At 45.9% G+C, this 17,507-nt stretch overlaps 1 protein-coding gene across 4 annotated transcripts in view; it reads right to left on the reverse strand.

Annotated features, from left to right (window-relative positions):
• Positions 1–17,507, reverse strand: part of FUBP3 (far upstream element binding protein 3) — a 58,676-nt gene that overhangs the window by 15,295 nt on the left and 25,874 nt on the right. For 3 of the 4 annotated variants that reach the window (XM_039461419.2, XM_039461421.2, XM_074394617.1), the window contains exons 3-10: positions 13,614–13,647; positions 10,820–10,869; positions 10,297–10,368; positions 8,994–9,051; positions 6,503–6,665; positions 5,121–5,219; positions 2,384–2,488; positions 306–408 (exon numbers count right to left, since the gene is read on the reverse strand). In XM_039461419.2, coding sequence (XP_039317353.1) covers positions 306–408; positions 2,384–2,488; positions 5,121–5,219; positions 6,503–6,665; positions 8,994–9,051; positions 10,297–10,368; positions 10,820–10,869; positions 13,614–13,647 — 684 coding nt within the window. The remainder of the gene's footprint in view (positions 1–305; positions 409–2,383; positions 2,489–5,120; positions 5,220–6,502; positions 6,666–8,993; positions 9,052–10,296; positions 10,369–10,819; positions 10,870–13,613; positions 13,648–17,507) is intronic. The other variant, XM_039461420.2, reaches the window with a different exon arrangement.

Raw genomic sequence — 17,507 nt, forward strand, 5'->3', positions numbered from 1 at the left:
ATTCTACTTGGCAAAATCAAAAGCTGATCTACTATACATTTTACTGGTCCAAGAAAAAAAAGAAAGGCCTGGAAATCATTCTGGAGAAAGGTGACCAACATACATCCAGGGACAGAAAGGAAGGGCAGGAGAAGACACTCAGACTGGTCATCTGGCCGCAGGAAGAGAAAGGTGAACACACATGAACCAGTAGCCAAGCCCTTGTTTTGTTAGGTGTTTTATCATCCTTATAACACTAAGGATTTTTTTTTCTTTTTTTTTTTTTTTTTGTTTGTTTTTAGGATTTTTAAATAATCAAAACCCACCTGGTTTAAACTGAATCCTCACACCGGCATCATTCTGGATCTTTTTGATCATTTCCCCGTTTCTTCCTATTACAATCCCCACAGCAAACCTAGGCACAGATACCTAGGTACAGAGAAACCAAACCTCAGAACTTTTCAAAAACCTGTCATTTTAAAGGACTTTTTTTTTTTTTTTTTTTTTTTGGAGACAGAGTCTTGCTGTGTCGCCCAGGCTGGAGTGCAGCGGCACGATCTCAGCTCACTGCAGCCTCTGCCTCCCGGGTTCCAATGATTCTCCCACTTCAGCCTCCTGAGTAGCTGCGACAAACAGGTGTTTGCAACTATGCCTGGCTAATTTTTGTATTTTTAGTAGAGACAGAGTTTCATCCTTGTTGGCCAAGCTGGTCTTGAATTCCTGACCTCAGGTGATCCACCTGCCTTGGCCTCCCAAAGTGCTGAGATTACAAGTGTGAGCCACCGTGCCTGGCCAGGACACATTTTTTTTTTTTTTTTTTTCGGAGTCTTGCTCTGTTGCCCAGGTTCCAGTGGCATAATCTTGGCTCACTGCAAACTCTGCCCCCGACCCCTCCAAGGTTGACGCCATTCTCCCTGCCTCAGCCTCCCAGGTAGCTGGGATTACAGGCACCCGCCAACCATGCCCGGCTTATTTTTGTATTTTTTAGTAGAGACAGGGTTTTGCCATGTTGGCCAGGCTGGTCTTGAACTCCTGACCTCAAGTGATCTGCCTGCCTCGGCCTCCCAAAGTGCTGGGATTACAGGCATGAGCCACCACGCCCGGCCCAGGACACATTTTTTAACACACAACTTAGTTTTTGTTACAGTGCATTCCTGGAAATGATATAATAAAGGATATTTTTCCCTTTTAGGAATAATATTGTGGTTGATGACTGCATTCTTAACTGTTAAATGCATCCAATTTGAGATATGATCAAAATACAAAAATGAATAAACCTTACAGATAGATAAAAGATGAAAAGTAGTAATCTTGCTTTCCAATAAACGTACCATACACATTGATTCACATCGATTATACTGGTAGCTCTTTTTTTGTTTTGAGACACAGCCTTGCTCTATTATTACCCAGGCTGGAGTGCAGTGGCGTTAATTGTAGCTCACTACAGCCTCGATCTCCTGGGATGAGTCACTCCCCTCCTTAGCCTCTAGAACAGGTGGGCATGTGTCATGCCCGGCTAATTTAAAAGAATTTTTTTTTTTTTTTTTCCTGGTAGAGACAGTGTCTGGCTACATTGCCCAGGCTGATTTCAACCTCAAGTAGTACTCCTGCCTAAGCCTCTCAAAGCACTGGGATTATAGGTGTGTACCACCATGCCTAGCCCTAGAGGTTCTTTAAAATGTATTTTTTTCCTTCATTTTTCTTTTATTGTGGCTAAAATAGACACAATATTTATCATTCAATGACTTGTAAGTACACGATTCCATGACGTTACATATATTCACAATGTTGTGTAACCATCACCACTATCCATATCTAAAATATTTTGTCATCCCCAACAACTCTGTACCCGTTGAATAATAACTCCTTCCCCCAGCATCTGACAGCTTCTACTGTACTTTCTGTCTCTATGCATCTGCCTCTTCTAGCTGCCTCAGATTAAGTGGAATCACACAGCACTTGTCCTGTATCTGTCTTATTTCACTGAGCGTACCGTTCGTAAGGTTCAACCATGTTGTTGCATATAACAAAATTTCATTGTCTAGAATAGATTCTGATCCTATTGCAACCTCATCAATAAACACAGGCTGCTGAGTTTGACAGGATCATGACATACATCACCAAGAACATATGAACTTTGGTTTTTACCTGGGCAACTGGTTAACCTCTAAAGCAAAACTTCAAAACCAGGGGAAATGGCCCATGCCAGGAAATGCAGCCAGCTCTCCTCACTGCAGGCGGAGTCTGACCCAGTCCGCCCTCACACCCGCCCTAAGAAGTGGGCAAATTCTTAACGGTTTTGAGACAAGTTAACTAACTTGCTCAAGGTTAAACAGCTATTGGAAGTGTGACCTACACTTTAATCCTCATCTTATCTGCCTGCTAACCTGTCATCTAAGCATACCTCTATACTGCCTCCTCCCATTCGGGAGCTGAAATCACCGCGTACACCCCGAAAGTCGGCTTGGTCTTTTTCTCGGATAATCTCTAGTACCATTTCTCTTGCTTGCTGCATAAACACAAACGAAAAGCATTATGAGAAAAAAATCCTGAAAGAAGATGAAACTTTTCTTGAAATTTCAAGATCAAAACCTCTTAAGCTGGGTTTAAAGATTCAGCAGGTGCTCAGCTGTAGCACAATTCACATATTGCTTATGGGACAGGTAGGGGATGTGTGCATCAAATCTTAAGTGATGTGTTCTTTCTACTGCCCAAACGTCCAAACAGGTCAGGGTCCCCCTTCTTTAAAAAGTCTCAGTTGGGTCAGCACATCTGTGTGTGATCACAAATGGATTCCTATCACCCCCAGGTGTTTTTAAACGCTTAAATCTTTTTCTTTCTCATCAACAAAGTGGATTGACCTAGGTGTTTCTTGGTGCCATTTCTTTCTAGCAGTAAGGGGTATCTGAGAGCTCCCATTGAGGACAGGTCCATGACAGGTCCTTGACTCTGTCAAGATTTCACATCACAGGGGCACTCCAGATTCAACTGCCCTTCTCCCCTAAACACGCACTTGGTAAGTCGATCCCTGCAAGTCGGCCAGCCCATGCCAGCACCAGCCACACAGGAATCTGCGCTGAAGACCTACCGTACCTTACAACTCAAGGGAATGTGAGAACTGTGTCTGGGAACAAACAAAACAAACCCAACAGCAATTTAAACCTTAAGACATACGGAGAAATCTGGACATGAGATGATGTTTTAGAAGTACAGTTTTCCTAGGCCTGGTTTTTCTTAGGAGATACATGCTTAAGGATTTAGGGGTAGGGTCATAGCATCTGCCAATTACAATGGTAAAGAAACACACACACATGCACATACACACAGCAAATGTTACGGAGTTTGGAGAGATATATAGGTGCTGTAAATATAGCAGACTCTATCTCCTACTGTAAATATAGCAGACTCCATCTCCTAAATAATAAAACAATGTGAAATACAGTTTTAAGATTTAAAAAATATTGCCGGGCGCGGTGGCTCAAGCCTGTAATCCCAGCACTTTGGGAGGCCGAGGCGGGTGGATCACGAGGTCGAGAGATCGAGACCATCCTGGTCAACATGGTGAAACCCCATCTCTACTAAAAATACAAAAAATTAACTGGGCATGGTGGCGCGTGCCTGTAATCCCAGCTACTCAGGAGGCTGAGGCAGGAGAATTGCCTGAACCCAGGAGGCGGAGGTTGCGGTGAGCCGAGATCGCGCCATTGCACTCCAACCTGGGTAACAAGAGCAAAACTCTGTCTCAAAAAAAAAAAAAAAAAAAAGATTAAAAAAAATACTAAAACCCGTTAAGTTAAAATTATTTTCCTGCAAATTTATGAAACATTAATGGTATGTTATTTGCTTGGGGTTTTTCCCTACAAAATACATCATCAAAGGCTGTGATAGAGGAAGAAAGGCCTCTGAAGGAGGGCGGCTGAGCCGCAGGCACTCTGTGGGCACCCCCAGCCTGCCACAGGCCTGGAGTCTGACAGCATCATCCGGGAGCCCACGGCTGGACTCTAAGCAGGGTTGGGAAAGGTGAGAGGCAATCCAACTCCTTAAATACCCAACTGTTCACACTGAGAGAATGCCAGGAGCTCTGGAGGAGGCAGCGCATGGGGACTCTGGCCTGATAGAAGCGAAGGACCACATCACTGACTGGAGTCCCTGGGCAGAACCATGCCCACCACTGCCCTCACTCCTGTTCCAAAACTTATTTTACAGGTGTACCATGACCAGCTTAGCTGAAGAACAGGGTTCAGAATTAGGGGAAATATTTTGCCAGGGATAGAAACGTTCACTGCTCCCGGAGAAAACCCCAATGCTCCCAGAGAAGACCCGCTGATGGTGGCCTGGCTCGTCGAGAAACATCACCCCGGGGCTACTCTGAATGTGGCAATGGCAAGACAGGCTGCAGGTGGCAGGAAAGAAGTACATTCGTGTTTCACTGAGAACAGACGAAAACCCTACACCCTCCGCTCACTTGAATTCCTGCTACTTAGCAAGAGTTGGAAGGATAGGACCAGCCCAGGGGATTGAAAACCAAGCCCCTTACTGCTTTCAGCCAGTGGGGCTGTCTCCCCGGGAGGCTCAGGGTGCACGACACCTGCTATAAGGCTGCACAGCCACAGCCACTTGGGTGGCTCTGGTACCTGTGCACACCTCCAGCCTCAGCTGAAGGGCTTGCACAATAAGCCCAGGAGAGAGCAGGCAAAGAACAGCCAGGCAGAGCCTGCATCTAAGCTAGCGCAGAGCAGCCAATCACAACTGCACCCGGAGGGACGATGCGGGGGAAGCAACAAAACCCAACTGCACCCGACCCGTGCTACCAGCAAAAGCCCAGAAATGTTGTGCACATGCGCAGTCCAGAACGCTCACCACCAAGCCTCAGGTGTTACCGGGCACTTGGGATGAGGCCAGTGTAAATGAGGAGCTGTTTTCATTTGAGTGAATGTAAATGGCCACAAGTAGCTAAGGACTCTGGTTTTGGGCAGCACAAACCTAGATTCTTTTCACCGCCCAACTCTGTTGAGGAAAACAGTTTACCTTCGATACGGAACAGCCAGTTTCACAATGACTTGAGGAAGATAAAAGCTCTAGGTTACCACAAGTCATAGTCCCATGTCCAGGACTCACCCACGCCACGGTTTCTTTCCTACCTGTACTTTAAATGGGTCTCCAGTGATACGAAGAGGCTTGTCTGCTCCCGTGGGCAACGGGCCGTCCTGGATCATGACCATCTTCACGCCGGTCCGCTCCTGTGGGAGAACACAGAGGCACAGCCCTCACTGTCATGAATGAGGACGCAGAGCAGCACAAAATGGGATCGAGTCACACCCACCATAAGCCCACATCCCACCCACCACCAGGGGCTGCCTTGCAACCCGGGCCACAAAGCTGGCTTCTGTGACAGCAGACACAGATCGGGTAGGCCCATGTCCAAACAGAATATGTAAAACTATCTCCTAAAATGATTCTTTCCACTTTTTCCAGTCCCTGGAGTGGCTAAGCACGAATGAGCTACTTTTACTGAATGCCACGCACTGGGCACACACTCCATTTCACACAATCCGACCAGAACTTCTGCAGAACTGGGAGTGAAGTCCTGCCGTCTTTCCACTTCAGAGTATGCTGCCCTCGGATCCAGAGCTAATAAGTGGGGAACTACAATCTGGAGGCTGGGATCCCAAATAATAATAAACTCTTAGTCTACATTAGGATACCATCCTTACAACCAGGACCCAAGGACCGGGTTATGAGAGGGCACGCAAGGGAAGACACAATCCTTTCCTCGCAACTGCAAAATCCCTTTTAGGAAAGAAAAGTTGGCTTATAACTAATATGGCAGCATAACTGAACTCATGTCATTATATTTTTTGCCTTTTTCTTGAGTGTATTATTCTATTTAGCTATAAAAATATGCATTTCATTTCAGGGTACAACCCCAGAACTTGCTGGGAGTGTCAAATTCTGAAACCTGTTTGGTTCCAAGTGTCTCAGCTGAGGGTTTCTGGCACTAACAGCAGCTAATGCTCATGGAGCATTCACTCACTAATAGGCTCTCATATAAAAAGCAAAGAACCGCTATTATTTCGGCTCCATCACAACAGTGAAGCTAGCACGTGCCCCTTTCGACAAACAAGGACCCTGAACCTTCAAAAAGAAAATGAGCACATTTAAGACCAACCAATTAGTGAGGAGGAATGCTGGGTCAGGGCCCCTGACTCCAAACACTGCAATTTTGTCTGAGATGAGGTCCTCTGATGATAAAGCAGCCCTCACAGAGCTCACTGCCAAAAAGGCTGCTGAAAGTTCACAGGGGCCCCTGATAGGGCACACCTGGCCTAGTACTTGGTATCAGGCATGGCCATGGTATATGTTCAGAAGCTGTCTGTCAAACAGGGGAAGGAAGCAAGCCTCAGCTGCAGAAAGCCAGCCCCGCCAGGGAATGCTGGCCGAGAGCAGCCCTCCCGGGCCCGGAGGCTGAAGAAGTGCTGAGGACAGCCGCGTGCTCCAGGCTCCGGGCTCTGGGCTCACATACCTGCAACTGCTTGATGGTTTCCCCTCCTCTGCCGATGACCAGACCCACTTTAGATGCGGGAATGAGAATCTCCTGGATTGTGCTGTTGCTGTCTATGTCATTATGAAAGCCAGGTCCATTTCGACAGCGGTCCACAATCTGCCCCAGGAGTCGTTTGGCTTGTCTTTGGGAGGGAAAAGAACCACAAGAGAACCAGCATTAAAGGAAGACTCTATGTGCAAGACAGGCAGACAGCACTGAGGGAGAAACCTGAGGGAGTCAGGGCAGCCCTCCATCCAGCTCCAGCTCCTGCCCCCACAACCCGGAGGTCTCTCTGCCATCCGCCACGCTACTGGGCTGGAATTTAATAGCAACACACACCACAGTACCAATGCTGTGACACAGAGCCGCGATGAGCGGGCTACTGCCAGACCCCACCCCTTTCAAGCTGCCCTCTGCTCATACTTGTGCCTCCACAAACGTGTCGTCTCCTACTAGGATGACAGCTGCTCTGGGGGCAGAGACCATTTTTTACCCCGTTACATATCTCTGTTCCAACATGATCCTTTCACAGAGTATACTGAATACATAGTTGTTAAATAAATGCAGGCAGGAGAGACAGCCAACAATGAGAAAGATGGCAAGAAAGAAGCAAGGATTAGTACTCACTGTCTGAACTCCCATCCCCCATGCTGCTGCTTCATAACCAACAACACTGCTCTAGGACTTTTTTTTTTTTTTTTGAGACAGAGTTTCGCTCTTGTTACCCAGGCTGGAGTACAATGGCGCAGTCTCGGCTCACCGCAACCTCCGCCTCCTGGGCTCAGGCAATTCTCCTGCCTCAGCCTCCTGAGTGGCTGGGATTACAGGCACACGCCACCATGCCCAGCTGATTTTTAGTATTTTTAGTAGAGACGGGGTTTCACCATGTTGACCAGGATGGTCTCGATCTCTTGACCTCGTGATCCACCCGCCTCGGCCTCCCAAAGTGCTGGGATTACAGGCTTGAGCCACCGCGCCCGGCCTGCTCTAGGACTTTTAAGCTAAGGCTACGAATCCCAGTTTGGCTCCAAGAGGTGGGAAGGGGGAGGCGGTGCTGGATGCACGGCGCACTCAGACACCTGCTTGGAGCTTTCCATGTCAGCCAAGTTGGGACCCTGCATGTCACGTGTCCCGCTATTTGTGTTGATTTATTTGGCAGCCGGGGAGGGAAACTGCAATGTTGCAGCAGCACGACCCAGACTACCACAGTCATCTGTTGTGCCAATTGCCTTTTCTGCACCAGAATTTCTCCTGGCTGTTATTTCTTGTATTTATTCTCTAAATTGCCACACGCAATCTGCTTTTTGGCTTCTCTAATGGAGAAGAATTCAGCTACTAAACAGGCTGGCTGTGCTGTTCACTGAAGAAAACGCAGTTTGTTTCCTCCTAAAGTTAGAATCCCACCGCCTCCGCTCCCTGGGCAGACACGAAGCAGGAATGGTTAGAAGAGTAGGAAGAAAAGAAAGGCAGGAAACAGATGTTGCTTTCGTAGTGTTGAGCCTTTGTGCACAGAACCAGCTTCGTGTATCTCCGCAGTTACAGCAGCTTTTTAGTATTTTGCTAGTGTACTAGATTAACCTGTGTTGGAAGAAAAATGCCTTGACTTCAGCAAAACCATCCAGCTTGCCCTGTAATGCACACCTGCCAGCGATATTTATTCTGGTTCACTGCTTGCAATGTGATGGCAGAACAAGAGAATTTAAGCTCATCTAGACTCCCTGAGCAGTGGAAACAATAAAACAACCCTACCTATTGAGCCAGATATAATCTTAGCACCCCATCCCCAAATGCAGCGCTGCTCCGTAGACTAAAGAAGGACAGCGAGCAGGCTCTAAGGCAGTACGTTCCCCTTTCCCGGGAGATCCTTGGATTTCTGAGGCCTGCACCCGGCATACGGTTCTGAGCATGTGAGTAACAGGACAGGAAAGCGATGTTAGTCTTAAGGCTGTCGCAAGGGCGCCGAAAGGCAAGACATCCTCTGGCCAGTCTGTACGGCCCTCTGAGTAGAGCAAAGGTCATGAAGAGTTGATTCATTTGGTTCACAAATATCAGAAGGGTAACAGGATCGGCCCCGGCCAAAAGACCTGGTACCAGGATTCTCAGTGGTACACCAAGTGACTGGCTTACTAATCCAGACCTGCTCAGGTGAAGGAGGTGTTAAAACAAGGAAGAAGTAAGTTAATTAGAGCATTCAGGTGGGGTGAATGGACACTCCTGAGACCCTGGTTTGAAGGAGATGTTATGACAGCTGTGGGGTTTAGAACAAAGGCGATACCTCATGGATTTAAGGTGACAGAAAAACCCCTGGCACAGTAACCTCCCAGATTTTCTTCCCTAGAGAATTATTTGCCTGTGTGGCCAGACTGCAGCACAGATTGACAGTGTTCAATAACAGTGTTGCCCTTCCATTTCTCCCCATTTGGGGAAGGAGGAAGAAGAGTGAAAGAAAAAGTAAATAAAATAAACTTACTCAATACTTTCTGGGGTTCCGGTAAGTACACAGGGCCTCTCTGGAATCCCAGAACTCTCTATAAGAAGAATCAAGAAGATGAGGGTGTTGGTGGGCATCGGGCACACGCACCTCTGCCCTGTACAGACTGTCTCTCTAGGGGCTTCCTATGTCAGCCCCGCAGAGGCCCAGGCTCCCAGAAAAAGACAGTTTGCTTCCACTGTGGACAGAATATTAAGCTGGTAGCTCCACCCTAGGTTCTTGACGTAGAAACAAGGCCCACAGGGGAAGCCAGAAGGACACAACAGAGGTTTGAGTTGGTCCTGATATGTCTCAGCTGCACTTCTGACCCACTCGCATGCTAGTAGTTAAGTCACTTTATTGGGCTATTTCTCAGTCTCTCCATCTGTAGTTTAATGGTCATTTGTCTGCACACGGCTAATAAGCTAGTACACTAGGAAGGAACCTAATGACATGCACATCAGGACCAGACCAGTTACTGCAGGAATGTCCCAAGAGATCAGTGACATCTATGTGGAACAGGGCCACTTAACAAGAGAAACACATTACTTTCCAACACCACACCACGATGCCTCATTTTGTTCCCAAAAATTTGCTTCTTAAAATCCTTCCTCATAAAAATAAAAGAGAAATAGCTAACAGGAGTTACTGCCTTCAAGACACTGTAATAAGTATCTTTTTAAATGACAAACATTTCTCTAGCCAAATGTCCTTCAAACTCCTTCCTCTGCAATGGAAAGAGGTCAAACTCAAATTAGATGATAAAACCATAAATAAAATAAAAATTGTTCTTCACTCCATCTCTCTCCATATTGCATGGTCAAATGGACCCAGCTAGGAAAGGTCCTAAAACATGTTCAGTGAGTGCTAATTCAGCCATGACCCCCAACTATCCTCTTCCCAAAAAGGGAAGGGACAGTCACATCAAGGGGAGCCAGTGTGCAGTCAAGGAGTGACGCCAAAGCCATAGGATTCCTACAGACCCCACTATGCCACTGTGTCTGGCATAACATTCTGGTGCAGAAAACATCAGGTCATAGAGTGGCAGGTGTCTGGGAAGGGGCCATGGCTGGCCACAGAGCCGAGGGAGCGTTTACCCCAGAAGCCACACAGAAGGCCTTATCTCCGGGCCCACCTTTGCTCTGACCCTTCTGGTTCTCATCTGGGAGTTCAACTCCAGAAGTGCAAGGAAAACATCAATCGCATCTACTTACCCAAGCAACAAGCAAAGTACCGAATCTGAACATTTTTGCAAAATACTGATTTCTATCAAATTGATATCGATTTTTTTAAAAGCCCTTACCTGAAGCAATCTGAATTTTGCAACCAGATTCTGCTTGAATCCGTGAAATCTGCTCACCTCCCCTGCCGATAACTGAAACAAATTGAACAGGGTCAGAATACAAGCCCCCATTCCATATTTCACCATGCATGCGTGAATGACCCAATTAATGCCATAAACTGTTATGCTTGGCTCACACCCTACACATCGCGTTGGCCCAGTGAGCCCATCTCCACTCTTTGGGCAGGATGGCAGCAGAAAGCCTGTGTGAAAAGCCTACAGGCAGAGGATATTCTAGCTGAGGTGAGGAGAGGTGGGGAAACGGGGGGCACCCACAGCCCAATGCTCTGCTTTCTCCCTCAGCCTGAACCGACCTGCAGCATTTCAGGGCTGTAGGGAATGGCACGTGCAAAGCCTTCTACTACAGGTGACACTCGCGAGAGATTATAACAAAAAGAACATCCTGGCAAAGGAGCTCAGAAAAAAAGAGAGGAAAAAAGACGAGACAGGAATCAGGGAAAAAGTAGACCACACGGATACTTACTAAATCCAACCATTTTGTCAGGCACTTTGAATTCTTCCGTTATTACTGTCCTAAAAACAAAGAACATTTTAGAAAAAATATAGCATACAGAATTTTGTAGCCATTTTAGGTCCCCAAACTGCCCATACTGGCCATGTTGCAAGATAAAAGCTTAAAACACATCAGGCCCACTTAGCCAACAAATCTACCACCATCTACAAAGAGTGTAACTTAATAAGCCCTCTGGTCAATCATTCCTCCCAGAGATCTAAGCCTCCCATTTCCTTGTGTCAGAGGAAGAAACCTCTGGGTTTTCATGAAACCATCAGCTCCTCTAACAGCTGCCTTCTCTTCATACAGTGTTGCCTCATTCTGCCTGGTGAGGTGCTTTCTACTCAACGGGTCATCAATCCCTGGTCGCTGAAAGGTCGTCCGGGGCCGTGGGAGAGGTTTAAACTTCTATTATGGAGTCCTCTCTGGATGAAGAAATACCCAACTTTTCTTCGACCTTCCTTGTTTCCTTATCTTTGTCTTGTTTTCTGGCCTCCCTTTTAATTTATGTCTGTTTTTTAAGGTGAGATGCCCCAATGGAACCAGCATCTGATGGAGACGTAATCAGTGCTGACCAGGACAGAGTAATTACCTCACTTACTCTGCAAGGTACTTCTGTTAAATGCTATCCCATCCATTATGTGCCTTTTTTTAAAAAAAAACAAAAAACATAAAACAAAAAACTACTACTGCACTGGTTTTTTCAAACAAACCTTCAAATCTGCCATACAGTGTATTGTGGACAATGTCCAATTTGCCCAACACCCCAGAAAGCAATTAAATCTAACATTTACCTTGGGAGGATGCTAAATGCAAGTAGTTAAAAAAAAAAAAAAAAGCAAGCATTTTTAAACATCTCTCACACAGCTGGATTTTTACCCATCATGGAAAGGACTGAGTAAGTGCATGTTTTTCAGGAAAGTGCAGCACTTAGAAGAAATGCAATAGCATTAACAGCACTTGCCACCGTATCATTTTGATGGGAACAGACAGTCTTCTCCTTGTGGAGTTTACGTTCTCAAGCTTATGTGCAAGACGGGATTCTCTCCACCTCTTGGGGTACATGCGTCCTCCCCAAATCAGGCAATTCATTCCCAGCTTCCTAATCAGTAACGCCATGGGTGTGAATGCCAAGCCTCGGTGTCCCAGCGCGTCATGCAGAAGCCAGGTCCCTGTCAGGATGTGCTTCCCGACTCTGCTGTGAGGGATGGATGGCAGGGCTTCTGTACATGTAGCCAGGAGGCTGCTGCTCACATCATATGTAGCATAAGCTGTCTACTTTCGGAAAATATGACCTGAAAATTGACTAGAGGGGCTTCGACACTACTGCAATACCAAATGTCACAAAGCCCGGGCGGCTCTTGGCCCTGAGGAATGACTTTAGCTGACTCTGAGGAAGAAACATACCACGATAAACTGCTCTGGGTTTCCAGGATGAAAATGTTCTAATCTAAATGCAAGGCTGAAATCTGTCTAAGGTATAAAGTGTAAACACCTTGGAGAAAAAAATCCTGACTAGTTATGGCTTTATAGGAAAGCCAGCATTTGATAATAATAATCACCTCATTTAAGTTTTTTAATTCATCAACAAACAAAACAAACAAACAATAATAAAAAAAAAACCCAGGACAAATCTTTTGTCTAACTGATGCCTGGTGATTTCTAGACACTCCCAAACATCTAGGCAGAATACAAGATGACAGAATGCTGAAAGAAGGTTAAGGATATGTTAGAGCAGCAGATACACGGCACAAAATTCATCCTTCCAGAAGAGAAACTGCGGCAGAGTTCCTTGTATATTTTTTCCTTTTTGAAGTGGTTTCACAAGGGTCACTGTGACCACAAATATCCCATCTTACAGACTGGCCTTTGTAAAAGTCAGGGCTCTTGCTGTATCTCTCTTAAATCCTCAACGTTTAGCACAGAAACACAGAATCAGCAGGGCTGAGGCTCTCTGGCAAGTCCCTATCCCTTTGGAGGGATGGAATCCTGGCTTCTGGCCTCCCACGCACACTCCCTGGGCACCCAAAGCATTCTCTTGTGAGCGCCCAACCCTCACACTTCAAGGTGTCTCTTCTCAGGTGAAGGGGTTGAAGATTAATAAAATACTTGGAACACCACAAAACCAGGTAGGAAAATCTCATTCTTTCCTTTTCAATTAAATGTACATTGGTAGAAAGAGCAACTCCAATCTTCTACAAGTATTTTAAGTTACTGCAATAATGGCTGACTTTTAATGCCTTATATTAGTTTACCCCTGAGCTGACACTATCTTGGAAATGGCTGGCAAAAAACTCGAGTCTTGGGGCCGGGCGCAGTGGCTCAAGCCTGTAATCCCAGCACTTTTGGAGGCCGAGGCGGGTGTATCACGTGGTCGAGAGATCAAGACCATCCTGGTCAACATGGTGAAACCCCGTCTCTACTAAAAATACAAAAAATTAGCTGGGCATGGTGACACGTGCCTGTAATCCCAGCTACTCAGGAGGCTGAGGCAGGAGAATTGCTTGAACCCAGGAGGCGGAGGTTGCGGTGAGCCAAGATCGCGCCATTGCACTCCAGCCTGGGTAACAAGAGCGAAACTCCATCTCAAAAAAAAAAAAAAAAAAAAAAAAAAAAAAAAAAAAACAACCTCGAGTCTTAAAGAAGCCTAACCCGTGGTTTTTCACACTCTCAACCTCTGACTTCCTAGCACTCTAGTACAGATGGCGGATCAATAAACAATTAGAAATGATCAATAAATAATAAAACATAACCCACTGCTTACCTTTGATGTACCAAGGCCCCTAACTGGTTACCTACTGTGGCAAAGAGAAAGAGAGAGAGAAAAAAATCAAAGCATTAGTGCGGATAAACTAACTTCATCCTTACCATTCTTACCATTTCAGGGGCGGGGGTGGGGAGCGGGGGAAAGGAGAAAGAAAGCAAACAGTAATTTAGGCTCAGTGGCTGAAATGAATGCGTTATATGATATGAAACAGGAGGGGACATCTTGATCAACACAGTTTCTAACCCAGTGTCCAGCTGAACACAGGATAAGAAATTGATCTGTGTGTCCACATGCTGAGAGGCCTGGGAGAAAATCCTGCTAGCCTAAATCCCTCTACCTTCCCACCTCCCTCCAGCTCTGGATCCAAACTCAATGTAAAGATGGAGACAGATCCTTCTTTCTCTTTTAAAAACAAATGAGAAGATTTAACCTCCGTGGATGCATTGTCAAAGACTGCTCCACAGCAGCTGTAGTCATGAAGAACGTGCACATATGCTCCTGGCCACGGGGGAGGAGACGCTCCCCCGGCCCCCCCACCAACAGCTTAAGCATCTTAGGGAGAGGATCCGGCCTCCTCCCTCCACAGGCCTCGTCACAGACCCACCACAGCAGTCCGTGTGCAGCAGACACTAAGAACGAGCAATGCCTTTCAAGCCCATTTCACAGAGACAACAGTGCCAAACTGCCTCTACTTATTAAAATCAACTTGGTAATCACATTCCCACAAAACCACTTTAGCTAAGCTGTTTGTTCCAGTTTCTACTCTTTCAGCTATTGATGAGTGTCTCCTTCACCAGCCATCAGCAAAAATGATTCTGTGGTGTTTGTCTTTTGGAAAATGTAGCTCAAGAAACACAGTCAGCAGACAATGAAAAGTACCAATCCTAAACATATCACAAAGAACTGAATGCAGGGCCGGGCGCGGTGGCTCACGCCTGTAACCCAAGCACTTTGGAGGCCAAGGCGGGCGGATCACCTAAGGTCGGGAGTTCAAGACCAGCCTGACCAACACGGTGAAACCCCATCTTTAAAAAAAAAAAAGAACTGAATGCACCTTCCAAGATGCTGAAAAGGGGATTCAGAGATACAGCTTTAGGGAAAGTTATTACAAGGACATGAGATGAGTCAGAAAGGATCGATGATACCAACTTGAGGACAGAGAGTGAAATGGTTTGACAGCTGAAATACATCTAAAATAGAGAGCCAACTGCTCTTCTTGTGCTTAAACTCACTGCTGTCATTCTCTGACTGGACAGTAAAGAGACAAAGGAAAAAAACCAGACCATGACATTTAAAAAGAAGAAAAAGAAAAGCAAAACAATGCTAGCAAAAAGTAAACAAAGCTCCTGAGTCAATACCGTATTTCTTCTGGATCAATAACAAGATAATGGTCTACAGCCAAAATATTGACACTAGACACTATTAATCTGCTTATCTCAGGGATAAGAGAATTGTTTTCTATTGACTCTTAAAATTTTCTTTTTGCAGGAGGCTGAGGCAGGAGAATTGCCTGAACCCAGGAGGCGGAGGTTGCGGTGAGCCGAGATCGCGCCATTGCACTCCAGCCTGGGTAACAAGAGCGAAACTCCGTCTCAAAAAAAAAAAAAAAAATTTTTCTTTTTGCATATCCGTTTGAATATAACATTCTGGCTTGGAACAGGCAGTGGTCATAATTCCCATTTTGCATGAAAACTGGACAATCACCAGCTCAAGAAAGGAATTCTCGTCAAAGACTCAGCCCTTGAATGATGTTGGGGCTGAGACATTCCTGAGGCAGGGATGTTGGCCACCTAGGGCAGTGGGGAGGAAAAGAAACACACCAAAGGAGAATCTCAACAGCAGAGTGCCCGTGAGCCTGGATAGCTGTCCCTATTTATGGGTCAAGCTCAGCTTCCCAAATTGCTATCAGTATTCCCCTTAGTGGGTAAAAAAAACCTAGTCATGCCAGAAGAACTAAAATGTCTTGAAATGATGAGAACACGGGAAGAAGAGGTGCTCAGCATTCCTGAACTGGGGAAATGAGGCCGCACTGTGGGCTCTGGTCCACTGTGTTATTTGGTAAAGAATCTCTAAGAGCTGATGATCTTCAGAAATTTCTGTCTCAGCCAGAAAAGCCACAGGAACAGAGTAAAGGGCAGTGCTGCTACCATAAAGAACTTCCTGAGATTCACGAGAATATTCAGAGGGTTCCTTTCAAAAGCCATTTGAAATTCTGGGCTCATCACAAAAATGGCAATCCCTTTTTGTTGGCAAAGTATGTGTCACAGGTGCCATGCACACGACACAATTGCTGCCAGCCACCGTGGAGGCGCTCATCATGACCGGAGATGAAAATGTACACACTATCCTCCCACAAACAGATGGGGGGGCTACTGAGAACTGAGCGGAAATCAGGTTCAAGTCCAGAGTCAACTCTGAGCTGGTGGGTGCTTAGGAAGGTAAATCATTTCCCTCCTCCATGCAAATGCGAGAGCCCAAGGCTGAAACACGCGATTCAAGTTTCTTTTCATTCCTTTGGGACATTCCCACGTGGTGCCTAAAAACGAAAACCAGCAGTTAGATAAGGCACACTGGGTACTCATATGGCCAACTTCCATGTCCAGCTTCGGGGACATGGACCTCTCCTCAATCTGCACAATGAGGAGGGGTCACACTGAGGAGGCAGATGGGAACACCTATCATGTTCCATTGAATGGAACGACACTCATTTTCCTGTAAAAAAGAAAAAATAGTGAGTAAAAGCAGTCCTGTTTCCACTAATGGTGTGCGCTGGTTGACAATGCATCTTTTTGCTTCAGAAGTTCCCCTTGGTGCAATTCCAGCATATGCAGTGTAGCTCTTGTTTACCCTGTGCACTAATGAACTGCTGGGGCTGTATGTCATTCTACAAGATCATAAATTCTTTCTCAAGAGTAATACTCTGCCAATTTTAATAATCATCTTTAAAAAATAAAAAAGGTGGTCAGGTTGGGTGCGGTCACTCATGCTTGTAATCCCAGCACTCTGGGAAGCCAAGGCGGGCAGATAACTTGAGACCAGGAGTTCAAGACCTGCCTGGCCACCATAGCGAAACCCTGTCTCTACTAAAAAATAAAAAAATTAGCTGGGTTTTAAGGTGCACATCTGTAAGGGAGGCCGACGCACAATGAACTCAGGAGGCAAAAGTTGCAGTGAGCCGAGATCATGTTACTGCACTCCAGTATGGTTGACTATGGTTGAGATAGAAAAACTATCTCAAAAGTAAATAAAACAAATAGGAAAGAAAAAAAAAAAAAAGGTGATCAGACACAAATTTTTCCCTATTAGTGAAGAGGAAAAAATATTTCATTTTTTTCCCTCCTCCAAAAGAAACAAAACAAGCACTGGGAAATATACCCAACTTTGCAATATGCGTCAAGCTATCACAGTGGAGTCTCACTCCGTTGCCAGGCTGGAGGGCAGTGGCATGATCTCAACTCACTGCAGTCTCCACCTCCTGGGTTCAAGCGATTCCCCTGCCTCAGCCTTCCAAGTAGCTGGAACTCCTGGCTAATTTTTGTAGAGTCGGGGTTTCACCATATTGGCCAGGATAGTCTCAATCTCCTGACCTCGTGATCCGCCTGCCTTGGCCTCCCAAAGTGCTGGGATTACAGGTGTGAGCTACCACGCCCAACCCGAGAGTGAAATAATATTTCTTAAAGTTTGAAAATAACATGATATAACCCTCATGATAATCTCATGAGGCAGGTATCATCAGGTCCATTTTACAGATAAGGAAACAGAGGCTCAGAGACGTTAAGGAGTCTGCCCAGGGTCAAACAGCTAACAATGAGCAAAGCTGGAACTCAAACCCAGATCTATCAGACTCTGAAGTCCACAGGTTTAAGTACGATACTATTACGCACATGAGAC

Source organism: Saimiri boliviensis, chromosome 2 (assembly GCF_048565385.1).
Source record: "Saimiri boliviensis isolate mSaiBol1 chromosome 2, mSaiBol1.pri, whole genome shotgun sequence".
Taxonomy (NCBI): Eukaryota; Metazoa; Chordata; class Mammalia; order Primates; family Cebidae; genus Saimiri; species Saimiri boliviensis.